Genomic DNA, 26,568 nt, shown 5'->3' on the forward strand with positions numbered 1-26,568 from the left:
GGAAAATGGAGGTCATGAGTTATTCTTGTCTGAGCTGGGTGAGGAAGGATGGGGATGGAAACTCGAATGCCAAGTGTTGAGAAATGAGGAAGTGGAGACAGGAGGAGAAACCTCTGTTTAAGAGGTCTGCATGAGAGGAAGAGAAGGGCTTGGAAGCTAACTGGAGAGGGTACTTCGAATGCAGGGTAGGCATGGTAGTTTTGTCTTTAGGACTTGAGCTTGTTTAAAGGCTGAGGGAAAACAGCCAGGAGCCAAGGAGCTGGAGAAGTAGGCAAGGAGGCTTTCAGGGTTCAACCCCCCTGAGACATCTTCTTACAGTTTGCTCAAAACTTCCACAATCCTTATCTCATTTAATCTTTTTAACACCGTGAGGGTGGGAACAGACGCTGAGATTGAGCCCAGGAGTAAGAACAGAGCTGTAGATCCATCTCGCCCAATGACTGGTCCACGCCGAGGTGCGAGGAAGTGCGCGGAAACCGTTCAGCGTCGCACAACCTAGAACACCAGGAGCAATGCGTTCCTGGCTCCTGGTTAGGTGACACTGGTGCTGTGGACTTAGGGTTCTGTGCTGCCCCAGCTGAGGTGTCACCACCTGTCGCGGACCAAGTGTGACAGCCTCTCCCTTCAAGTGTCATCTTGTGTTGTGAACCAGAGCCTGAATGCTCCTCGTCCCCGGCGAAGTGTGCCTAAGTGCGGTGCACCAGAGGTCTTGCGCCTCCTTCTTACAAGAGCTCAAGCAGCTGAGAGTTCTGTTAGCGGTAAGGTGGACGACCCTAACAGTGATGGCCGGGCCTCAAAGCCGCGGGCGAGGTGGACTCAGGGCAGAAAGATGGCGGGAGCCGCAGGCAGCAGGTGGCTGAGCGCGGTCCCCGGGCGCGTCCCCGAAAGGGACACCAAGAAAACCAAATTTGCGATTTCTACATCTGGCCGGGGCCTTGCTCGGAGATAAATCTTCTGGGAAGTATTTAATTTGCATCCAGCGCTGTCAGAGGAAACTCCTTACAGCTGATGGCGGTGGAGTGGCTCGTGGGAGCTTTCTCTTGGGTACGCCTTCCCCTAGTCCTCCGCCTAGGCAGGGCGCACAAAGTTGGTTGTTAAAAGCGAATTATGGTGTTTTGTTTTGGGAGAGGGAAGGGTGCTGCTAAGGAATGAAAAGGACCTGTATTGGGGCCAGGATTTCGCTTCCTATCCTTCAAGTACGAGCTTCCCCCGTGATCTTGGCCCTGGCCAAGTTAGGCTAGGCCCTTCTCTGGGACTCAGCTTCCCCGTTCATAAAATGGGGATTTGGACTATGATCTGGTCTTTGCAGGACCAGGATGGCAAATTCCACCTCCTCCTGCCCATAAAAAATGCTGTCCTTCTTTATTGACACCCTCTTCCCAACATACAGCTCTTCTGTAGTGCCCTCCCTCACCCTTTCTTTTCCACTCCTGCCGGAGAGGGCGGGTGCTAAAGGGGAGGAGGTGGGCGCGGCCCGACCATGGACCCGCCCACTCCGCCGGCCCCGCCCCTCCCGTCGTCCCCTCTGCTCCCCTCCGCCCTCGGCGCGGGATGAGGCAATCACGTGAGCTCACATCCGGCGCGGGAGTCCCGAGCTCGCTGCGCGCGCTCCTCCACTCTCCCGCTGCCTCTACCCGCAGCTTGATCCAGGCGCCACCGCGGAGGGGAGGGGGTCTGCTACGTTGCTGACGGCTGGAGGCCGTTTCGGAGTGCAGACCGCCCCTCTCCCCTGCCTGCTTCCCCCTGCCGCCCGCCCTTGTTCTCGCCCTGCTTCGGCTGCGTACCGCCGCCGCGGGCGCCAAGCAGGAGAGCGCGGACGCCCCTGCGCCCGGCTCGGCCCGGGCTCCGCCGCGGCGCCTCCCTCCCCTCACCCCGAGCCGCAGCGCGCGGCGGCGGCGGCGCCTCGAGCCCGAGCGACCCGCGGCCGCCGGCGCCGGCCGAGGGCAATGGGGCTGGGCTGAGGCGAGGCGGCGGCGGCAACAGCTGCGGACCCGGGCCCCGGCCCCCCGTGGTCCCTCGGCTGCTCCAGCCGGGAGGCCGCCGAGAGACGGCCCGGTGGCGCCTGGTAAGTGGCGCCGGGTTCCCCCGGGCACAGGAGGGAAGGGTGAGCGGGGCGTGGAGTCGGTGGGTGGTGGTGATGGGGGAGCTTGGAGGAGGTGAATGATACTGTCGGGGGTAGCGGTACCAGGTGAGCCTCCTCGGGCTGGGATTGGGCATCACTTCTCGGGGAAGGTGTGTGGGGAGGGGACCGCTGAGACTGCGGAATGTCCGTCTGGGACAGGTGAGGCGAGAAGGAAGGCTTCACGTTGTGAATGTGAAGGCCTGATTGGGATACGCCGCTTGAGGGGACTACGAGTGTGTGTTGGAGTTTGGGAGTGGGATGGTGGTCCAGCCCTTTTAGAAAGTCCAGGAGATGGTGAGGTCGAAGGTAGTGGTAATTGGCAGGGCGTTTGATGGGTTTGTGCGGGTGCTGACTGAAGGAATCTTGAGTTCGTCCTTAGTCACGGAGTAGTAGAGCTCCTTGCCAGTCACCGCATTGAGCTGAGTGAGGTCAAGACGAAAAGTGACTTAAGACTTGCTTAAGGCCTCTCACTTTGATTCCGATAGTGAGGACTAGAACCCAGGGTCCTTTTCTCCAATACTTCCAAGGCCACTTTCCTTCTCTCCGCTCCATTCGCAAAGTTAGTTTCTGGTGAATATGTGACTTTGTTTGGAGGGGGACTCGAGGGAATCTGGGGATTGACAGTAATACTTAAGAGTTTCCCAATTTGAAAAGCTTTTGTGACAGGTGTTTATCATTTCTTCTTCCCAGAGATCTGACAGAAACATCCTTGAATCTTGGTGTCTGGACATAGGAGGTATGAATCACTCACATAATTAACTACTTTTAATCATCAGTGTCTTAGAGCTATATTTGTTGGTTATATTAGTGCAAAATGAATGAGTATGGAGTCGTAAACCTAGAAGCAGAAATCTGTGTTTCCTACACATGATTCCAAGCTAAATGAGTAGAACATTTGTGTATGTAATGACTATTTTAGATCCATGCGTCAGGAAGTTATAATTAAAAAAAAAAATCTAAGAAGTGCAGGAATGTGAAAGATTATTGTAAAATGAACACTTTCTAAAGGCTTTGTTGCTCAAGTGAAGATGTTCTGATTGGACTGTCTTTTGAAGGGTGATTACTTAGTTAAAAGTTCTCTACCTTTGCTTAGAATTCAGCCTCTTTACCAAGGCACATGTATTCATTTTGTTTCACTGGAACATATGTGGTTTTCTTTTCTTCGGAGGATTGTTGCATTGCTGAATAGGCTACAGTTGCCAAAATAAATGTATGTGGGCATCCCATTCTGGTTTAGCGACCCTTTTTAAAGGCAGATCAGTTTCTGAGAATTGCTTGAAATAGTCAGCCTATTGTTAATATTGTTATGGAAGTTTATTTTTGCTACTATCCTTGTTTTGCATTATCCTCTATTAGATCAGGTGAGGGTGAGACAGCTAAGTGCGATTTTGGAAGGTTAGGTTATTGGGTAGGAAAAAATGATGACACTAATTGCTTTAACTTACAAGTAGTACCGTTATAAATAAGTAAAAATATTAAGTAGCGGTTTATTTTGATAAGAAAGCTGACAGGCCTCAATTTGACTTAGTGTTCAGTTATGTAGTAGGAAAGAGGAATTCTTTGTCTAGGCCAACCAGGGAGCCTTATTTGGGGTAGCTCTGGTTATTAAGATTTTAATTTACAACTGGTTTGCGATAAATAGGGTAAATTCCTATATAGATAAGGAAGTAGTTTCATAGTGATTAGAACAGAACTCTATAACCTGAATATCTAAACAGTATTTTCTGATGAGTTTTCTACTTGGTTCTCCTTATTAGATGTTAGAGCTAAAATACTTCTGTTGGTCTAGTTAGCCCTTAATAGTTATTTCATTTAGGTAACATCAGTTCCCCATCTATGTTATATTCCCAGTATGGATTCTTATGTGGATAATAATGTGTTTGCAGCTACAGCACATTGTAGCAGAAAAAGCATGAACTGGGGAATCAGACCTGAGTTTGATTTCTGACTTTTTTTTAGTAGCTATTTGACTTTGATCAATGATAATAGTTATTGAGTAATCTTACTGTATACTAAGTTTTGAAGTAAACATGACCTGAATTACCTCATTTAAGCCCCATTTTACAGGTGGGGAAACTGAAGTTAGAAATACTAAGTTGTGCAGAGTCACATAGAGCTAACCAAGTAAGCCTAGAAACAGAAACTTCTACGTCACATATGGTAAATGAGCGCTAGGACTCTGGCTGTCTATACTGTAAGTTGCTTAACTTCCCTGTTCTTCTTCTTCTTTTTTTTTTTTTATAATTAACAAAGGAGAATTTTAACACTTAGCTCAGAGTTTTGAGGATTAGCTGAGAGCCCGTGTAAAGAAAGGAGCACTCTTCTGTACATAGTAAATAGTTGCTTTCCCCCTTCCGTTCTTTATACCAAATCGGGCTCGTTTAGCGTGGTGGTTTTGTAACCATTGTGAATGTAAGGTTTTAAAATGTGAATATACTTTATTGCTAAAATTGATAGCAGTCCTAGGAGATGGGCAATGATATGGGACATCCTGTGGGACTTTGTCTTTATTCCGTATTTTTTTCCCACTGGTCTAGGTGATGGTAGAAATAGGAAGTTCATACTTGTGAATCACAACAAGGTGGTGGTTGTAATTTCTAAAATCTTAGAAGACAGAATGTAATTTCAAAATGGTATTGGTCACTTGGTTTATCTAAATCTGGGCTTCTGTTCACTGGTATACTTGGCAACCTAAGCAGTAGACCTTGTGAATGCACCCCAAGTTGAATAGGAGTTAGCAGCTTGTTGTTTGTTAAAGACAACATTCTTAAAACAGCTCGTGGTAGTATACTAAAAGAAGATATAGTGTCTGGTGTCTGACATCTCTCTGATACATAACCAGAAGGTTTGTTTCAATGATACTGTATTCTGAACGTGCTGTATAGCTCATCTTGTTGAATCTGGATCTAGGAGTTAGCTGATGGGATTTAGTCTTTGGTTTTGGAACGGAGTTTGTGTGATATGAAGCCAATTGGCCTGTTGGAGAAGAGTAAATCTGTAGCCATCAAAACTGTATTCTAATTAATCTACTTAACTAGTCCAAACAATATGCAAGAAGCAAGGAATTATCATTAAAGTCTTGAACTTTGTTGATCTTCATATTTTGAGAGTAGAGAAATAAGAGAGGATCAGAATTGGGCCACATATTTTAAGATTTAGGTTAAAAAGTAAAAGGTTCTAGGCTTATTTAATCTGGAGAAAAGTGCATATCATAAGGCAGAAGAATATCCTGAAGTTAATGGTAACTAGTAATTACAAAACTTAGAGTTAAAAACATTTGTATTAGTAAGATTAAAAATAGAGGTAATGTGAAATGTCATGAATAAATGGTAGTTGGGAAAAACAATCACTGTTATAATTGTGAATTAAAAATGTTTTTTTTTTTTTTATCATCAGTAAAAAGGCAGAAAAGTGGAATGAAGGAAAGGAAGAGCTGTCCAAATAATCAAATGTCTGAGACTGAGGAAAGTTGAGGATGGGGATTGTTAAAAAGTGTCCATAGACCACTCTCCAGAGAGAACTGTCCCAGCAGCAGACCTCCTAACATCTTAACCCTAAAGGCTCATGTTAGGGCCTTTGCTATGCCTGAGATGGTAAAACGTTAAGTCAGATAGCAAACTTGGAGACTGCCCAAACTAAAAAAGGACTTCTGTACCACACGGTGTCCCCCTGAGGGAAGAGGCCATATAGACTTACGAAACGGAGTCCCCCAAGGCATGCTACTTTGGAAGTTCCAGGTGAAAATGCATCTTTATCTCGTCCTATCACCAAAGGCCGCACACACTAGGATGAGCTGAGAATGCAGGAAGAAATACACTGTTTGAAGTCTATTTTTTGTATATGAGATGGGGTGAATGAAGTGAGTTATAATTAATCTCTTAATCAAAATTTCTCTCCTGTTGACTTTCCCACTTACTTGCTGTGGAACTTCCTTTTCAATGATCTGTTGACACTCAGGTACTAGTTAGGTAAGAAATAAAATTCTGGTTAAAGTGAATTAACTGTGTAAAGTAGAATCTCCTGATTATATGATGTGGACCTTGCTGATGTCTGTAAAATTTTTCTCAGAAATTTTTAATAAAGCATTTATATCTGTCGGGTGGTGGGGTGAAAGAGAGTTCTACCTCACTGATAGCAGGCTAGATGAATTGATTCCTATTTTAAGTTTTTCTTTTTTTTCCACAAAGGAATTTGTGAGTTGGACATAAAAATAGGGAGGTATGAGATTGGGAAATAATAATGCTGAGTGGTTGTAGGTTATTTAGACTAGCCCCTTCTTTTTACAGAAAAAGAAAACTGATGTCTGGAGAGGTAAGTGCCAGCATATGAGTGAAGGAGAAGCTTTGTCGTAGCTGGGGGGTCTTCTCACCCTCGTCTTCATATGCTGTAGTAATGGCACATCTCAAAACTCTATGTTTTGTGCTTTTTTTTTTCCTGTTGAGAACCAACTTTTAAGGATTGCTTTTGATCACTTGACAGACTTCTGTTACATTTTTAGTTTATTTTAAAATAAATCATGGAACAGCTTCCACATGTGTGTCTGGCGTGGCTTCTTTATAGGATCCCTGTTGCTCTATTTTTCCTATTGTGAAATAGGCCGAAAAATATGTTAGTGACATACTTTGATATATAAAAGAAAAAGGTTTTGGTTCCTAATTCCTTCTGATCTAAAGAGCTGAGTAAAGTGAAATCCCCTTTTATGTGGGGGCTTTAGGCCTAAACTCTTATGTAAGGTAAAAAAAAAATCTTGTGTAGTCAGAATTACCTGGAGAAAGTTCACCAGTTTGAAACTTGATTAACTGACATTGTTTTTCAATTCTCACAACAAGTTTTTCCTCCAGCTTTTAGAACAAGTTACTTTTTTGGTGAGCTGGAATCATAATTGGTTATGTGACATATATTTTGACCCATGAATAGGACTTTAGATTGACCAAGGACAGCAGGTTTAGTCTCCATGGCATGCTCTCTCTGCAATAGGGATGTAAGGGTGGGTGTCCTGCCACCAGTATTTAGAGTATTTTTTTCTCTCTTTTTTTTTTCTTATGGCACACAGATAGTTGAATTGATGTAATTAAGTCCACAGATGATGTGATTCCGTAATGTGAATAATGAAGAAAGAAATTAGGTGTTTAAAAATCTGCTATCTCTAGGGTTATACTGGCTGTTTTATATCACACAAAGAACCTAGCATAATTAAAGGGCTAAGTAATAAAGTTGGGATTATTGGGGCACTGTTGGTAATTTTTATAATTCTGGGTTGATACTCACCTACTTTCCGTATCTTTGAGAGTTAATGTCTTCCTTACTGCTAGCAAGACCTGCATTATTTTAAAACAACTAAGTAAGCTGTTCATGTTTTCCATGAAATTTAAAGTATATGAACTCCAACATCACTCTGCGGGTAGCAATGGTAAGAAAACACTGGTCTTGATAAAGAAATGTTATGGTGGTTAAAAATTTAAGTCATATGCCGTGGGAGAGGGCATGGTGTATGGGTTAAAACGTGGCCTCAGAGCCATGTACAAGTGATTTTGAATTTCAGCCTCTTCATTTACTAGCTCTGTAGTCTGGGTCAAGTACTTAACCTTTTTTAGTTTCTTCATTTGCTGAATGGAGGTACTAAAACCTACCTTAGAGAGTTGTGAGGGTAAGAGGCTCAGAAGTCGGTAACTTACTATTATTTGTTAGTTTAATAACATTTAACACATTCAAAAGAAGTTGCACTTGTGTGTGTATGTGTGTGTCATGAGAGAAAGTGTGTGGAGTGTGATTGAGGATTGCTTTTTTAAAAAACTGAAACAATAGGCAACAATGACATACTATTAAATTCAGGCTTTTCATAACAAAAATACCATGATTTTGCATCTTCAGCAACATCCTAAAAAGTTCAAGATGCTAATTTCATGTATCGCTAATGTACTTTTAATGTATATTTCTATCTTTCTCTTTGTGTCTCTGGGCATGTTTGCAGTCTTTTTCTTCCCCTGTCCTCTGTGTTACTGATCCTCTGTGTAACTGTTAACTTGTCTGTCTCCCTGGCTGCATTATAAAATTTAAAAATCTGTTTAATTATGTTTATTTAGTAGGATTTCATGTTCCCTTATTTTCATTTAGAAATTCTGATTAGTGAGATGTGTCTACATCTTTTCTTTGAAAAGAAGACTTGAAACTATTTTAATTCTGTGGCCTTTGGATTGATTTCTTTAAATGTGAGTCACTAGTTCTTCATAGACCAAAGATTTTTCATCAATCTCTAGATTATACTTTAGTTTCTTATCAGTTTTCTAAGATCATATATAATTTCTTTTTGTTCCATGATTACCTATGTTTATCTTTAAAACTTTTTTCCTTATTATTTTCCCAAGTACCCAAGATGGAGTTCTTATTTACATGCTAATTATAATGATACAATTCAGCTTACTAAGTAAAATGTAAAGTACACAGGCAAGTAGTCTAAGTAGCACTTAATTATTTGAAAGACTAGACTAACCTAGCAACTTGTTAAAGTAGATTTTTATTTCATGGGTCCTTTTGATATGAAAATATGCTTTTTATGGTTATCACTACTCTCAGAGTCAGTTGGTGAATAATTTTTAGCTAATTCATGGTTGTTTTCTGTTCAGTTTTTGGTGAGAAAAATAGAAAACTGCATAATTTTGTCCGGTTCAAAAGCATCTTAATGTGTTTTTTTCCCCAAATCTTTTCTCATCTCTAGTACAGTCCATAGTGAATGACCGTTTCCCATGTTCCTTTAAAAGTTGTGGTGATTAGCAGTTATTGTAGTGCAGAAGACAGTAAGGAAGGAAGCTGGGTTAGGGCCTCTTGGTTATGCCCTAAGATTGTGTTAGCACATCTGTTCAACACTTCTTTAGTTCCTGTCTTTGCCAAGCACAGGGCTAAATGCTGGGTATACATTGGTGAGTGAGTTCTGCCTTCTCAGAGATAGACAGTCTAGCAGGTGAACACTGCTGCATTGCACACCGTTCCCATTGTATTCTTTGGGAATGTGGTCCCTTGGCATGGCCTTGGATCTCTTTCAGTTGAGAAAAGTTCAGAATCTCCATCACATACAAGTTAATCCATATCTTTATTACATCAAACAAGGTCTTTCATCATAATCTCATTCTGTTCCATCTTCTCCCCCCACTTAATGGAGGCACTAGGGATTGAACCCAGGACTTTGTGCATGCTAAGCACGCACTCTACCATTGAGCTGTACCCTGCCCCCACTCCATCTTTTTAAACTCCATTTCCCGCCATTCCCCAGAGGCCATCCTGTGCTCCAGCCAATTTAAGTAACTTGTGTTCCCGACATTTTCTAAGATTTCTCACCTTAATACTTCTGCATATGATAATTCCCCTACTTGGATTCCATCTTTCTCTTCTTTCTTTTCTCCTCTTGACTGCTTGTTTGCTTGATGAACTTCACACCTGTCAGGTCTTAGAACAAGGAACAGCGGTTATCTAAAGTCTTTTCTGGCCCTTGCCCTCCTCTTCCTTCCTCCTGGTGTCTCTCTCTGCTCCTATGATACTTTACTGCAGCACACAGCCACTTTGATGTGTGTAATTAACTTACTTGTCTACCCTAGATTTGGCTTCTTGAGGTTAGAAATTTAATCTTTGTAATCTCTAGCATTTAACACATACTTGGCACATGTAGACAATGACATTCTAACAAATGATTCTTTCTTATGAAATAGGAAGTAGTGATAAACCATGATGATTCTTGCTAGAATGCTAATTTAATATTTACAGATAATATTTTGAAATGTACCTGGGCAGCATCTTGGTTTTCTCAATTAATTTGCCTTTTTCTAAATCATACAATGGTCTGGGGTCAGATTTCAGGATACTACTTGGTTAGGATAAAGGCACTGTTGTAAGTTCATCAGTGAGCTTGTTGGTAAAACTTTCTGTCCATAATAATGAAAAATTGACATTGATGGTATCTAAAACAAATAAAGCTTTTCAATCCAAGAAGAGTGGGGATCTATAGGATTGCCGCAGCAGCAGCTCCATCTGTGTCTCTGCCAGTAGCACTCACTGCTGCTGCTGTGCAGGAGTGGATGAAGTGACCAAGTGGGGATGCTTCAGGGAACCCCAGTCAGAAAGACTCCTGTGCTTTCTGAGTGGTGGGACTGCAGTGCCTACTCCCCATATCACCTCCATACTTTTTCTGTTGTTGTTACTTAGAGATTTCATTTTAGATTTGTCAGCTTTGAGATTTGTCAGCTTTATGACTCATTGATGTGTTAACCTCTGAACAGAATAACTTGATGAAAGAGGAATTAGTTAATGCTAATGAACGTAGTACTGTGGTGGAGGTTGCATAGGGTTACATGAGGTCAACAAGGACCTGCGAAGAGGATATTGGGAGATTCCGACAGGGCATAGGGGCGAGATGTCGGAGCATGGCAAAATCAAAATTTACTTTGTTGTGAAATTTTGCCCAGAAAAAGGGAAACGATTTTACCTCTTCCTCACACCCTATCTTGCCCTGTCTGGTTCATTCAGCTATGTTGCTGGGTACTGGTCTGGTTCCCAACTTTTAAAGTTTTTCGTCTGTAAACCTAATATTGAGGGACAAGTGTTCTGACATATACAGAGGAGGGACAAAGTGAGGAGAAGCCCTGTGCTGGAGGGTGGAAGGGACAATCAGAGCTCAGTGGGGAAGATAGTTGACCAGGGTCTGATAGGACTAGCAGGAGCTCTTCAGCTAGACTGAGTTAAAGGAAGGGCATTTTTGGCAGAAGGAACAGCATATTTAAAGGAATGGAATCAGGAAACAGTAGGGCCTTTTTAGGAACTGCAAATTGTGTTCTGTATAGATGGCGATGTAAGGTTTGTAAGAGGTGAATGATAACCATTGGTGAATGGAAGATGGTGTTGACAACTAGGCAGGGCCAGATTCTGAAGGATTTTATGTCTTCCAATCAGTTGTGACCTTGTTCTTGGAGCCCAGTTGGGGCTCTTTTCCACCCCACTTTCCATGGTAGGGAACACATAGTAGTAGTGTGTGTTTTAAGACTTTTCAAAAGTCTTGCTCTGTAAGAGGGCTGCTTAACTTTATTTAATCCAGTATTTTTCTTCAATTTATATGGGCAGGCAATGCCTTAAAAAATTTTATTTTGGAGGGACTTTTACCAGTTGGGAAATGCTGCTGCAGACAGTAGGAAGCGATTGAGATTTTAACCAGAGAGAAATGGTCGTCTCTGGTTTGTGTATTGGTTTGAATGGGAAGGCTAGAGAGGAGATCAGGACCTGAGCTGAGGCAGTGCCAGTGCAGAGAGGGCACAGTGAGATGGGTTTGAGAAAGGTAGAAATGATAAGACTTAGTGTCCAGTTGAATATAGAAGGTATGGGATAGGAAGGAGTCTAGGATGATTTCCAAATTTCCTGGCATGGCTTTTTAGGCAAATCCTATTCTTTTTTTAAATTTTATTTTATTGAGGTATAGTCAGTTTACAATGTTGTGTCAATTTCTGGGGTACAGCACAATGCTTCAGTCATACATGAATGTACATGTATTCATTTTCGTATTCTTTTTCCCCATAAGCTACTGTTCTTTAAAGGAATAGAGGGAGTTGATAGTGGCGGTGGTAGGAAGAAAGATGTTTGGACGAAAGATGAAATGAACCTATTGAATGTTAGCTGTTTGCAAACATGGATAGTAGACTTTTGAATCTGTGGGACTGGAGCTCATGAGAGATCAGTGTTGAAAATACTGATTGGTAGTTGCCACTGTAGATGGGCCAGTAGTGCCCACTCTTTGCCCGTGATACTGTTACAAAGAGAGACGCCTGGAGAGTATTAATAATTAAGAAGTGGGCAGAGGAAATAAAGGCTTGGTAACCTGGCTACCTGCCCCATGGCCCAGGCTAATGGAATAGGAAGTAGAATTCAGCAGAACTGTGGGAGGTAAAAAGGTCATTTGTGGGCTGTCTTGGGAACCTGGTCACTGTTTTCCTTATGACAGTGTATATTTCAAATACATTTTATTTCAGATGAATTTTTGGAAAACAGATTATGCTGCCCGCATGTCACTCCACGCTTGACTAAATAAAGTAGATAATGCTAGTAGAAGTATTTAGTCAACTAAAAATCCCTGTACAAATATCAGTTACTATTATTGTGGTTGACATTGTACCCAAATACATTGATTATTATTATTATTTTTTAATCCTGGATAGTGGATTACAGAATGACCATAGGAAAGGAGGACATTTAGGTTTCTATGATGGTTGTACCATGAATAAGGCCAGTATCCTCTTCCACAACAATTTGAAGTGCTGTATTATTGAGATATTTGTTAAATGTAGATGTTAAGGGCTTTGTACTTCCTTTTTATGCTGAGTCAACATGGGTAGGTCTCAAATTGGGGAAAAAGGAGTAAAGTGGAAAAAGACAAATCCACATAATTTTAAAAAGCTGATCCAAGTGCCTGTCAGTTAAAGTTGTAAATTTGCAGGATTGTACTTTTTGTGTAGAATGGTTTTCTGGTGATTTTGTGCTTCTTTACGGTTGGGTCTTCATAACATTTGAAAGAATGAACTGTGAGCCATGCTGTAGTATATAGATCATGAGTAAAAGCAATTTTGTTTTCTTGCACATGTAATACAGTAATCCTGAAGTGAACTATGCTGAGTTAATGAAGAAAAATTATTTTGAGTTTTGTTGTTAATAAGAAAGATGAGTAAGTATCTCTGGAGTCTCCGTGTGACTCCTTAACATGCTGAAGACTTAGAAGTATAATTCTCTGGAAAATCCTCCTGTTCTTCCGTCTTGTTTTTTTTCTTCTCTGCTCTTTCCTATTCCCCCACCCCTCCTCATCCTAGTCCTTTCTTTCCACTCTGCTTCTCTGTTTTGATCTTTTGTGTGTGTGTGCAAATGATTACTTTTTGTTTCAATATTCAACTCCAGTGTAATACTTTTGAATACTTTTAGTCATCGATTTAAACTCAGCATTGTCTGCCAACAGTGCACTTTCCTCGACTGAAATGATGATGCTATGAACAGTTGACACCAGCTTTGAGCATTGACCACTGCCTCACCACCAACTGCAGCAGTAAGGTTTCATCTAAGCTGCATCCTGATTTTAACTATGCTAAAATGTGGAAAGTATGAGTGTTAGAATTAATGAATGTTTAGATTTCAAAGACCATCTTTTAAATTGCTGATTGAAATGTCAAACAAGTTATTAGAGACTTGGATATAGGCACATGTGACATGGATTTCTATTTGGGATTGTTGGATCAAAGAGTGTGAAGTATGTGGCAGATTTAAATTTTCATATACTGTCAGTTGGTTTCTCACAAAGCTAGTACAGAGTCACTCTTACAGCCATGTATAAAGGTTCTCCTTATATTTTTTCTTTGTGCTGGTTTAATGGGAAAGTAATGTTTCACCACATAATTTCCTACTTTACTTCATCTTGTTCTCTGATAGGATCATGTGCTCTTTAATTGTCACTTGTTCTACAACATTGTAAGTTCCCTAAATTCTAGTCTCAGGTGATTGTGAATTTGGGAGTAATCTTTATAGAGGGAGTAATACACCTGTCTTCCCCTCATTATCATTTGTTTTGTGTTTATTGCATGTCTTCTTTTTCCACTGAGACACATGCAACAGAAGTTCTATTATAAGCAACTCCTACTTTCTCATATTAATATTTCCATTGGTACTAAAAAAAATCTATATATAATTTCTCATTTTCAATCATTCTTGATCAGTGACTGCCCTGTTAAGTGTTGTGAAAACTGTCAGCCTCTTCTTACCAGTGTTGGAATGTCACCTAGTGGTGACAGAGTGCAACAGCAGGCTGTATACACAGGCAGTACTTGCAGAGGTCAAAAACTAATGGTTGGAATGAATCATGAATTATTACAACTGTATCATTTTAGTGGAGAATTTGAAACCAGGATGGTAAAGGAACTTGTGAAACAGTTCATGTTGAATTAACTGACATTTAAGAACAAGTTAAAGCTGACTCTTGACTTCTGTACTGTTTTTTTGTATTTGGGTGGTAACGTTGTATATCCCCTATTCTTCCTAATACAGTAACGAACATGGCATATGTGCTTACTTAATACTTATAGATGAATTAGTTTGATAAAATAATTTAGAATTTGCTGCTGCTTATGCTGTGTCACTGACTAGTACTTATTATCCTCAGTGGAGCTGAAGTATGGAAGAGATATAAAAATGAAAACAGTCAACTGTAGCTTCCCAGAAATGTGCTTGTTTAAAGGAGCCTTCACAATGGCTCCTTTCCCTTGTCTGGGGTAAAGTAAGAGTAAGAGTGAGATCCAGGCAGAGAGAATGGGATGCTGTGATGGAGCAGTGTGGAGTGCTTTGGTGGTTCCTGTAAGTTCAGGCCTACAGTTGGCCATATGTGGTACAATTGCAAGTGTGTACATATACTCAGTCTTCCTTCTTTCTCTTCTTTTTTCTTTAACTGTTTTGAAATATTATTGCACGTAGATGAGAAAAGCATTCAAAAAGCACTCAAGTCTCCCTTATTCCCAAACCCACGCGTTGTCACCCTGGTAGCCATATTTTATAGATATATTTAGCCTTTGTTTGTCTTAGGGGTGGCTGCCAGTTTTCTTTCTAGGCCTTTTGGGGCCATTTTTGAATATTCATTCTTTAGGACTGGTCTTGTCACAATGAGCCTTTCCACTATTTTTAATTGTCTACTATAGCATTTTTCATAATAGGTGGTAAGATTTTGAAATCAATCTAGCAGTTATAACACTTTCATAACTCTCAGGCCTTTAGTGTGGAGTTTTGAAAAGTCTCATACATGAGAAAGATTCAAGGGGAAGTATAAAAGTTTTAAGATCAAAGTAACTTGAATCAATGAAAAAAATCTCTCATGTTAAGTAGACAAGCTTTATTTAATTATGCAAACTTAATTATGTTGTATATAAATGACTTATTTTACTCATTTCTTTTTTTTATAAAGAATAAAACATAGATACTACTTGTCAGGCCAAAGGTACCTTCTTCTATTTTTTACTGATTAAAACTATACAATTAACTATAATACTCAAAGCCATTATTTTCTCTAATGATAGTCTTATGACATGGAGTTTCTCTGAATAAAAGGGTTGATTTCTTTCTTTAAATAGTGTACATATAAAAGTGATAAAAATACATGCAAGTATGCTGGAGTGCAGGCTATTATAACTCTTAATGTTCTTCAGTTGAATCTAAGACAGATAATTGCATTATCTTTCCTAATTATAACTTATTTTTTTTTATAGGTATCACATTGTTTTGTAACATACAAAAAAAGTATAATTATACAAAGACTACACTTTACAAATGTAAATACAGTTTTGGTTTGGTGTATATTGGATACAATGGTCTTCCTTAAGCCTAAACACAGAAACAAAAGCATGTATTATAAGAGAAAGTTCAAGATGGGAAGTGATAAAATGGGTATTGAGTAGAGCTTTGTTAAAACTTAGCTGGTATGCTTGTAAAATTTCCATGTATTCATTAAATTATATTATGTCATTCTTATTGTTAGGAGCTGACTTGAAGTGTTGAGTTTTGCCTTCGTGAGTTGTCACAGTTTGGTTATTGTATTTGGGAGGTTGAGATTTTTTTCACTCTTTTAACACAAATATTTATGTAGATATTAAGGTTGTACAGTGAGTAGAGTTAGTATTTTATATTTATTGGGGCACATCTTATTTCAATTGTAATTAAATTAAGGTCATTTAATTGCTGTAGTAGTTACAAATTTAAAAATAAAATAGTATTCTGAATGCTGGCTGTGCTGTTGATACTTCAGATCTTTAAAACACACTTTGCTTTGTGGTGCTGAAAGATGGGTTTATCAAATCTTTATTTAACATGCATAGGTATGTTTAATTCTCAGGGAAAAAAACCTAGAACTACAAAACAAAGTGGGATGATTCATTTTGTCTTTCAACTATACAAGGTGACCCAAAAGTTTCAGTGCATTTTTATATAAAAAATACTATTTGAGAACTTTTATACTTACTTAGTTCTGTGAATTTTGAATAATACATTTAAAATTTTTTTTCTTACTTTAGTTTCCCAAAATTGGCAAATACCAATTAAAAAATTAAAAATACACAACTCAAAATTACTTAGAGGTTTTACTTGGGTTGAAGATCATTCTCTAAATCACCTTGTGAAATTACCTACCTTGGAATTCTAGGCACATACATAGAATTTGCCTCAAAAGCCTCCACACATACTATTAGAATATTATTACAGCGCATGAGAAACGCAGGTTTTCCATGCTTGTTGAGGCCAACTCATCTTTTAGGAAATGAGGTCTGACTAACTCTTCGTCTGGATTCAAGACTGTACTTTAAATTGTTCTTAGTAATTATACAATGTGAAAAAAATGAGTAAACTTTCACAAAAATTAGCATCAGTTTTAGTGAGATTTATTCCTGATAGCTTCACTTTGTCTTGTGCTGCTGTTTTTACTCACACAAAAAATCAAGTTCATTGTAAATGCAAGGAAGGGTTTGGTTGAGCACAATAGCCTATAAGCTGCTTGCTGTTTAGATAACATCAAGGCTGTGGCGTGCACCGCGGAACTGGGACTTCAGCGTGCTAGCTGGATAGGACTTACTCAAGCAGTAGGAGCTCTGCAGTGGCAGTCAGATGGTAGGGGACAGAGCTTCTGAAAACCCATTTGAAATTGGTGAATTAAAAAACCCTAAATCTTAATATCTTAAATCATTTTGAAAGCAGCTCAAAAAGAACCAAAACAAGTATGTGGCAGAAAATTCTCATTTGAATGGATTTTTATGCTTAGTTTTATTTTATTTTTATTGTTAACAGTTGGCTTTTGAAAGCTCTGCTAATATCAGCTTTTGAAAGGAATGATGATATAGTGTTATTGGTAAGAAAATTTTATTTGTTGTTTGTGATCTAGGAATTGACTTGATTAAAAAACACATGAACTCAAGCAAACCACTGAAGTTATACTTCTGTAAGTTAAATGGATTTTACAAGCTTGATATTAATGCTTCAAATGTCTAATTGGATAAATGGTAGAATACTATTTAATATTTATTTTCATCTTGATAAGCAATGTATTTTGAAATATGTTTATATAGATTTTTATCTTCATGATGTCAGAAATGTTAAGAGCTTTTTACTTATGTACATGTTTTTAACATTTAAATATTCATTTACAGTATGTATATGTTTTAAATGTGAGCTGTTGCAGTTGTTTCATTGGGTTTTACTGAAAGTTTATGTGAAAGGTGAATTCTTAGTAATTTCCTATGAAGTATAATATATTTAAAGAGAATAATAATTGGTGACTTTTAGAGCAACTTTTAATTTGAATTATTTAAATCATTTTTAATATTTCAGCTTTGGTAAAATTTAGTAAAACTTAAGAATTTTACCTTAAAAAATAAGCTAAATTTTAGAGAAATAACCCTTGTAAAAAGAGCAATGATATAATATGGTCAAGAATTGTTTAGAGAAGTATGAAAATAGATTGTTATAGGCAGTGTACCATGTGTGTATCTCATTTAAAATTAACAGGAGTATTTTTTGCTGTGGTCAGTTTTTAAGTGTAGAAGATAAGATGAAAATATAGTTATCTCAGACTAATGTGAACTCTATCTATCAAGAGATATTTGGGGAAAAGATTTTAAATATTTATGAGTATATGGAATGAAAGAAAACATTACATTTTAATGGTAATTCTTTTTCTAAAACTGTGAAAAGAATGTTTATCTACAGATATATTCTGCATTGAAAAATTAGGATTTACAAAAATGGGGAAGTACATCTATATTTCTAGGCAATGGATAAAAGACAAGAGTGAAGAAGAGTTAGATTCTAAACCCAGAAGTAAGAGTTTATAGATAATACATGGTACGTAATAGGTTGTCAGTGGATTTGGGACTCAGAGGCAGAGTCCTCAAGATTTATAGCCCTTGGTGCTAGGAAGGACTATTCTCTGAAAATTTTCTTCTATCTGAGAACTTCAGATGGGTGGCTATTTCATTTATTTTAAAAAAACTTTCTATTGTGGACAGTTTATACATATTAAAGAGTAGAAAAATTAGTATAATAAACTCTCATGGACCCATCACTCAGCTTTTAACTCAGCTTTAGCAGTTATCAACTCATGGCCATCCCCTAATGGATAAAGAGATTAAAATTTTTTTTTCTTTTAGTTTTTTATTTGGAAGTAAGTTCAAACTTGCAGAAAAGTAGGTATGTTTGTGTAAAGTTGTTTGTTAGGTTCCTTGATTATCCTTCTGATATCTGCATAGGCTCTCTTATTCCTGATATTGGTAATTTGTGCCCCCTACCCCTTCTCTTTGAGTTTATCTAGAAATGATCAATTTATTGATGTCAGAGAACTAGCTTTTGGTTTCATTGCTTTTTCTTCATTTTCCTGGTTTTTAATTTTTATTTATTTCTTCTCTGAATTTAAGTATTTCCCTTAAGTGTTTGCTCTGGGTATAATTTGGTCTTTTTCTGCTTTCTTAAGAACCTTACTTAAAAAAAAAAGAACCTTTTAGGAGTATACTTTGATTTATTTATTTTTCCTATCTGAGGACTACTTTTGACATTTTTTTTTGCAGTGTAGTTTTGCTGCTGATGAATTTTTTTCCATCTTTATATCTGAAAAAGCCTTTTATTTCACCTTTGATTTTAGGAGATATTTTTGCTAGGTATAGAATTCTCAGAATAGGTTCTTCTTAGTACTTCAAAGATGTTGCCTCTGTGTCTTTTTACCTGCATTCTTTTTAGCGAGATATTTAATGTCATTTTAAAAATCTTACTTTGAATGTGACGTGTCTTTTTTCTCTGCCTCCATATATATATATATATATATATATATATATATATATATATATTTTTTTTTTTTTTTTTCATCCCAGATTTTGAGCAGTTTGATATACCTTGGTGTAATCTCTTAATGTTTCTTCGTTTGATGTTAGTGGGACTTCTTGGATCTGTGGGTTCATAGTGTTTTGTCTAATCAAGAAATTTTAGGGCCATTATGTAATTACATATTTTTTGCCCCTCCTGTCTTACATGTGTGCATGTCAGGCTACTTGAGGCTGTCTCACAGCTCACTGATGCTGTTATGTTTGTTTTTTCACCCTCTATTCTTTTTTTCCTCTCTATTTAAAAATTTTTGGATATTTCTGTTACTGTGTCTTCGAGTTCATTGATTTTTTTCCCCCTGTAATGTCTAATCTTCTGTTAATCCCATCTAGTATATTTTTCATCTTAGACCCTGTACTTTTTATTTTATGTTCAAGTAAGTTCTTTATATCTTTCATGTCTCTGCTTCACGTGTTCAGTCTTCCTCTTGCTTTTTGAACATATGGACTATAGTTACAACAGGTTTTTTAATTGAAGTAATAGTTTACAAGTGTTAATTTCTGGTATATGGCATAGTGGTTCAGTTATACATATATATTCCTTTTCATATTCCTTTTCATTATAGGCTATTATAAGTTATTGAATATAGTTCCCTGTGCTATACAGTAGGCCCTTATTCTTTATCTATTACAACAGTTGTTTTAATGTTCTTGTCTAACAATTGTTACCTCTGTCAGTTCTATATCCTTTTCCGTCCATTGATTTTTCTCATGGTGGGTTGTATTTTCTTGCTTCTTTGTATGTCTGTTAAGTTTTAATTGGATGTCAGACATTGTAACTAGATATTTGGTATTCCTATAACTCTCTTTGAACCATCTCCTGTGAAGCAGTTAAGTTACTTGGAAACAACTTTATTCTTTCAAGTCTTAAAAGCTTTGCTAGGCAGGGCCAGAATGGCTTTTGGTTTAGGGCTAATTTGAACCCACTACTGAAGCAAGACCCTCTGAGTACTCCCCCTGATTCCATGCAGCTCATGAAGTTTACCACTGTGGTTGGTGGGAACAGGCACTCTTCCCAGCTCCGTGTGAGCCTGTTGCATTTTTCTCCTAATCCTTTTGGTGGCTTTCCCCCTGGTCTTGGTAGTTTCATCACACACAAGTGCTAATCAGTAATTCAGCAGGAGACTTGAGAAGGGACCACCATGCAGATTTTCAGTGTTCCTTCTCTGTACAGATCTCTCCTCTGGTGATGTGCCCTGCGAACCAAGTCACTTTGGTGCCTCCCCACACTCCCAGCTTCAACTCACGAGGCTGCTGGGCTCCCCCTGGGTTCCCTGTCCTACATTTTTTTTTTTTTAATCCTGTAAATTATTCAGTTTGTGAACTGGGACAATTTTAGAGCTCACCTAGATGCTTCCCATTCCTGTATCAGTTTCTTTCACTGTCTGACATCCAGTTCCTTGAAGACTACAGTTTTATATATTTTATCCATTTTGTTGTTTTAGGCAGGAAGGCCAGTCTGTTCCGTGTTTTTCCATCTCAGTTGGAAGCAGAAGTCTCTCCATTTAAGAATTTGAGGTACTTCCTCCTCTCAAGAAATGTATTTTAGATAATGGTGGGAACTGGGGATCAGAATTGTATGTTTTGGTTATTAAAATGGCTCTGGTGAATCCTGAGTAATGATCCTTAGATTCAGTCCAGAACTTAATGAAGAACCACAGCTTAAAGGTTAAGAACCCCAGACTGGGTTCTTTAGTGGGGACAGTGTCAGGGCAGAGTTCCTTTGCCTTATTACCCTTTGGAGGTAGGCATGTGCACATTTGAAACCTTGCAGAATTGGACTATACTTTACAGGTTCAGGCAACAGCTGATCTTTTCTACAGGGAAAGAGGTTGGACTTGCTTATTCTCCCCATAGTTCATAGCAAGGTGAATAGCCCTTGCGAATAACTGCCACCTGGAGTTGCACTGATTTGATAGAACAGTCTTGCAGTGGTGCAGTGACTCTAGTGTTGTGCTTCTCAGGGCTGTAACACTACCCTAGACTGAGAAGAAGTTGTTGCTAAATTGCCTAAAAGTTTTTGTTTGATAATATGACTTGTTTTCCTCTGAGAAACAAGATACCCCTGAGGCTTCTTTTCCAAGATGACACCAAGTCAAGTATGTTTTGTGTGTGTGTGTGTGTGTGTGTGTTTATGTTTGTAATCAAACTCTGGCATTTTATTTTTGTAGAAAGCCCTGACCCTACCTAGCCCTGACCCCACCTCCTGCGCTACCAGAAAGTAGAGAAACTTTGGGTGCCCAGGCAGGAGGCATCAGTATTTTTTATTGGTCATTTTGTTGGTGACATAGCCAAGAGATTTCAGTAGTCTTATGGGGGATTAGTTTGAAAGCCTGCAGTTGGTTTTTACTTGCTATTAATTCATATCATGTAAATGTTACATAGCTATTGCTGTCTTAGCACAAATTCTTTATTCAGTCATTCATTCAGCAAGTATTTTTTGAGTGCTTACCATGTGTCAGGCCTGTGATATACACTGGACAGATGAGTAGTGGTATAACAACTGGAATTAGGAAGGTTATTCCCACTGTGTTCTGCAGTGGTCAGCCTCGTCTAAAGCAGTGGCTCTCAAACTCTTGGGCTCAGGGCTCAGACCCTTTTACATTTTTGAAAATTATTGTGAACTCTAAGGAGCTTTTGTTTATGTGGGTTATATCTATTATTGCCACATTAGTTACAGATATTTAAGAGTATTAATTTGATAGAACAGTAATCGACCATTACATGTTAATTAACATTTTCCCCAAAAACATGTATTTTCCAAAAGCCAAAAAAAAAGAAAAAAGAAAAACTGGCATTGTTTTACATTTTTCAACTTGAATGGGTAGCTGAGTGTCTAATATTTGAATTTACTCTCTTTTTTAGTATAGGAGAAAATTTTTGTCAGTAAGTTTTCTCCTAGACAAACATCATAGTTAGTCCAAAACAGTAAGATTGCTTAGTGGACTTGGATCGGAATGGGACAGTCAATTGAGTGGTTTCCAGTAGGGGTACCCCTGCTGTAGGGATTGACAGTTGGCCAGGGATTGTCATTCATGTGTGAAGTGCTCAGTGGATGAGTCTGGGGGAGTGAAAAAGGAAGATTCTGGCTATGGTAGTTTCTCTTAGAATTTAAATTGCTTTATAGCAAAGCTAGTGCCAGTATAAATTAATTAATGAAATATGCCAAGTTTTGTGGTTGGAAGTCATGCAGGTTCAGGAACTGGCACGGCATTGAAAACGTCATGGGACTCAGCAAACACTTCAGTAACTGCTTAAGATACCAGTTAAACTTGTATCAAAACAAGATTTCTGATAGCATGAAGTTATATGTATAGTTTACTAAGACACAAAATAATGTCCTAATATTTGTTCCTTTCTTCCCTCAGTTATCTTCAGTTGTTCTGAAGCACAAGACCTTTCCAACCACTGTAGATATGGACAAAGAAGAAAGGAGGACTATCAATCAGGGTCATGAAGATGAAATGGTAACCAGCTTTTATAATTTACTTGTAAAATGTGAAGAGTTTGTTTTTCTAGGGAGGTAGAAAACTACATTAAAAAACTGCTAAAATAGATATAGTGAAACAACGACTAAATCAATCTTCATTCTGACTTGTGTTTTTTGAGCTGGGATTACGTAACATCTCTGGTTCTAGTACATTTCCTGTTTCACTTGTGAATGCTTAAAACTTACAGGAAAGAAGTATGTTGTTCCATTTGATAATTTAAGAAGTTACGTTAGCAAATACTTAACTATAATCTCAAATGCAAACCTTCTAATTTTGATTTATTAAAAAATTTAAAATCAGCTTAATAAAAACTCACCTCTTTTTTTGTGGTGTGTGTGTGGGAAGATAGGATTGTCACTTTGGAATTTAACTCCTATCATTTGAAATTTAATCATGTGATGGCCTTGTCCTGAAGGAGATCTATGGCTATAATTTGTGTCGCTGGAAGCTTGCCGTCGTCTCTGTTGGAGTGGTGTGTACTGGGGGCTTTCTTCTCCTGCTCCTCTACTGGATGCCCGAATGGCGGGTGAAGGCGACCTGTGTTAGAGCTGCAGTTAAAGACTGTGAAGTGGTGCTGCTGAGGACTACTGTAAGTCCACGTGTTTACCTGTAGCTAATGATTTGAGGAGTAAGATAATGTTGTTGTGTGTATTTTGTTCAAAATAAAATGTGAGGAGAATATCACTGCTAGGATATAACGAGGAATACTAATCCTGGTATTTTTAAAGCATCTGCGCTTGAAGTGAATATTATCCCAGTGGGTAGAGTTTAAGGGAATCTTAAAGACGATCAAATCTACCCTCTTCTCTAGCTCTTGTTGCACTGAGAGGTTAGATGGACGGCTATTCTGTCCAGGTCACCTGACAGGACTGTATCCCAGATCTCTTCTACTGTGTAGTGCTCCCACACCCCAGGTTCTTAGAAGAAATCCTGATTGGAAGCATTTTATAAGAGGCTCTAATATCTAGTCTTAGTATGTAGATGGGTAAATTACGAAGTTACTCACAATCTTCTTAGATACTCTGTCGGTGAAGTGTAACATATAAAAAGCATTTGATGTTTGAATTTATGCATCTTCGTGGAATGGTTTAACATTTAGTAAATTGGAAGTGATATTTTCTCAATTAAAGATAAGTAAATACCATGTAAAGAATGGAAATAAATATATATAGTTATATAATATGCATAATTGACTCTACCGTTTTCTCTTTTAAGGATGAATTCAGAACATGGTTTTGTGCAAAAATTCGCTTTCTTTCTGTGGAAACTCACCCATTTTCAAGTCCACAGTCTGTGGCTAATAAGATTTCAAGTGGCCGTGCGGTTCACTTACCTGAAAATCTGGCTGAAGAGAATAAAGTTGAGATGAGTAAATATTCACAGACTCAGTCACAACAGGTATTGTGACCTTAGTCTCGAAGTTTATTTAAAAACAAGAATTATTACATTTTATGCTATTACGGATAGTCTGTAATTTTGTACTTACAGTTATTTTTGTTTGAGATAAAATTCTGTGCATATAAAATGCCTATTTGTCGTTGTATATAACACAGCTTAGTTATTTACTGTGAGAAGCAGATTACATGTCATGTATATTTGCTTACATTTTAAATAATTGTTATCCCATATGCTAAATTTGTCTTAGTAAACTTAATTGTTAGCAAGTGATGATAATGCGCTTTGATGTAACATGTATGTATGTTCTACAGATTCGTTATTTCACCCACCACAGTGTAAAATACTTCTGGAATGACACCCTTCACAACTTTGATTTCTTAAGGTAAGTACTTTTCTTTTGTTTGGATTATATTATGAGTATCTTGAAAATATTCTAGATAGAAAAGAGTTCATTTTAGTGTCACATAAAATTGAAGAGGTTTTTATTACATAACTTGTATTCACTTATTCATTAATAACTCTCTGGTATTGTTTGAATACTCATTAACCACTTTAGAATAAGTCCTGTCTGTAACTTGTACCTTGACAAAATTGACATAAAAGTTAGACGCAGTATGCTCCCCAAATCCAGCTTGAGTTTGAGTTCTTTTCTTTTTGAGGATTCATCTCAGAGTGAATTTTGAGTATACCTTTAGCCTGTCAGTGTTTGAATTACCACCTTTCAATTTGCTGACAGTTCCACCCACTTGTACTTGAGGGATGGAGTGATAGACAAACATAAACTTAACTTTAATATATGAATAAGGATAGGACATTGTCAAATGCGTTAAGCCTTGGTTAAGACAAATTGGAATAATCCCTTAAAATTTATTTTTTTTGGAGGCTTCCAGTTATATAAGTACTAAGTTAACTAGGATTCTATTTTTATTGCTGCTGTTAAAGTGATGATTATAAACACTTGTGAAGTATCAATGCTTGAGAGTGCCAAAGGAATTCTTAATATTAGTGATAAAAAAAGAATTGCCTTATGAACATTTAACAAACACTGCCAATGAGCTGTCATTTTTGTTTTTTAAAAAATTTGACTTGGAGCTGATCCCTGCTGCCTTTGGAGAAGTAACGTCAGTAGGGGGAAAAAAAGTCAAACATAATTTGCTGTGTAGTCTTTGCCAACCATACCAACTTGTAGAGTTTAAACTTATCCCAGTGTTAGTGGTTAATTATGGAACTTAATGTTTCTCTCTGAAAGAAGTAGAAAAGGATTGGAGTTAAATGATTCTTTTCAGAGTTTTATGAATAATATCTCAGTTAGAATAAGCATAATTCAAACATTTGGGGGAAAAGTAGATATGTGAGTTGAACCCCTGTTTGAATTGTTCCAGATTTCTGACATTGCCTGTGACTCACACAGATTCTGCACTTCTATCCTGAGTATGTGTTAGAGGAGGGAAGGATTTAAATTGATGCTTTTGTGGAAAGAAAAATAAATGAGGAGGATTTCTTAGTGTAAAGCTTAACATTTTTTTAGGTGGATAAAAAGTAAAAATTTTTTCATCAATAGTTTGGAGTTCTCAAGTTACCCATAACTTTACCTTTAATATTATTAGCTTTTACAGCGTTGGCACAGACTTAAAGGATAATAATACTATTATATAAACTTGAGTATTGCGAGCCATCTTATCATATGATAGATACATTGGTTAACTTAGGCGTTGCCACATTTGAGACTAAGACCTTTCATTGCTGTTTATCTTAGGAATTTGAGATTTAAAAATTCTTATCCATTATCTCAATTTTTGTTAGGGGTTTCTGTTTGTAAGGAAGTCACACTTTAAAATCAGAAATATAGAAAAGTGAGGCATTAAGAAATTTGGATATTTTAAACTTTGTTTAAAGTAAAAACTTTGGATTTATTTAGGGGACTGGATGGAGGTGTTTCTTGTACGTCAATTTATGAAAAGCATAGTGCAGGACTGACAAAGGGGATGCATGCCTACAGGTAATTTTTATCCGACTCAAGTTAGATGTATTATCAAAATTCCTAAATAAAGTAGTATATACAGCCTACCCTTTTACCATATAGTTGTAATATTAACAGGTGTTTAAATATTATAACATAGTCGTTAACAACTTGTTGATATTTTATTTGGGTAAGACCATCTCTCAGTTTAAGAATTGTAAAAATGTTGAAGCTGATATTGAAGTGGATATCCCTGAAAATATACTGTATTTCATCAGTTCAAAGGTACACACTTTCCTGCATTTTAACGTCTTTAAAAGGAGACTGTGCCATACAGTGGGTGGAGTGTCATCCTTTACTTGACAGTGTTTTTAATCTTTCTCGATAGTACATAAAATCATGGTATGTCTTAACAATTGATAGCATCTTAGATTAACTGAAATATTGGGAATTGTAAGCACGAGCTCAAATTTACCACAATGAAAATTTGTAAGTTGGGAGACACAGCCTTTTTTATAGTGTTGTTATTTGCTGAAATATAAAAGTATGCTAGTGTATTACATATTGTAAAGATAAATACCATTTTCAAATTAAATTAGGAATTTTCTTGTACTCCTATAGCATGTTCTTTCAAAGGGTTGAAATATGAATTCATTCAGGCTTCTAATTCATGAAAGGCAAGAA

General features: G+C 37.8%; 1 protein-coding gene across 5 annotated transcripts in view; it reads left to right on the forward strand.

The window, feature by feature from the left end:
* Positions 1-1,970: 1,970 nt before the first annotated feature.
* The window catches only part of ATP13A3 (ATPase 13A3), a 73,641-nt gene continuing 49,043 nt past the window's right edge, over positions 1,971-26,568 (forward strand). For 2 of the 5 annotated variants that reach the window (XM_010959275.3, XM_010959279.3), the window contains exons 1-8: positions 1,971-2,065; positions 2,813-2,858; positions 20,481-20,553; positions 22,404-22,502; positions 22,942-23,115; positions 23,742-23,924; positions 24,236-24,306; positions 25,843-25,923. In XM_010959275.3, coding sequence (XP_010957577.1) covers positions 22,452-22,502; positions 22,942-23,115; positions 23,742-23,924; positions 24,236-24,306; positions 25,843-25,923 — 560 coding nt within the window. In that variant the 5' untranslated portion in view covers positions 1,971-2,065; positions 2,813-2,858; positions 20,481-20,553; positions 22,404-22,451. Of the gene's footprint in view, positions 2,066-2,812; positions 2,859-16,996; positions 17,016-17,048; positions 17,106-20,480; positions 20,554-22,403; positions 22,503-22,941; positions 23,116-23,741; positions 23,925-24,235; positions 24,307-25,842; positions 25,924-26,568 lie in introns of those variants that run through there. The other 3 variants (XM_010959276.3, XM_074365623.1, XM_074365616.1) reach the window with 3 other exon arrangements.

This window comes from Camelus bactrianus, chromosome 1 (assembly GCF_048773025.1).
Source record: "Camelus bactrianus isolate YW-2024 breed Bactrian camel chromosome 1, ASM4877302v1, whole genome shotgun sequence".
NCBI lineage: Eukaryota > Metazoa > Chordata > Mammalia > Artiodactyla > Camelidae > Camelus > Camelus bactrianus.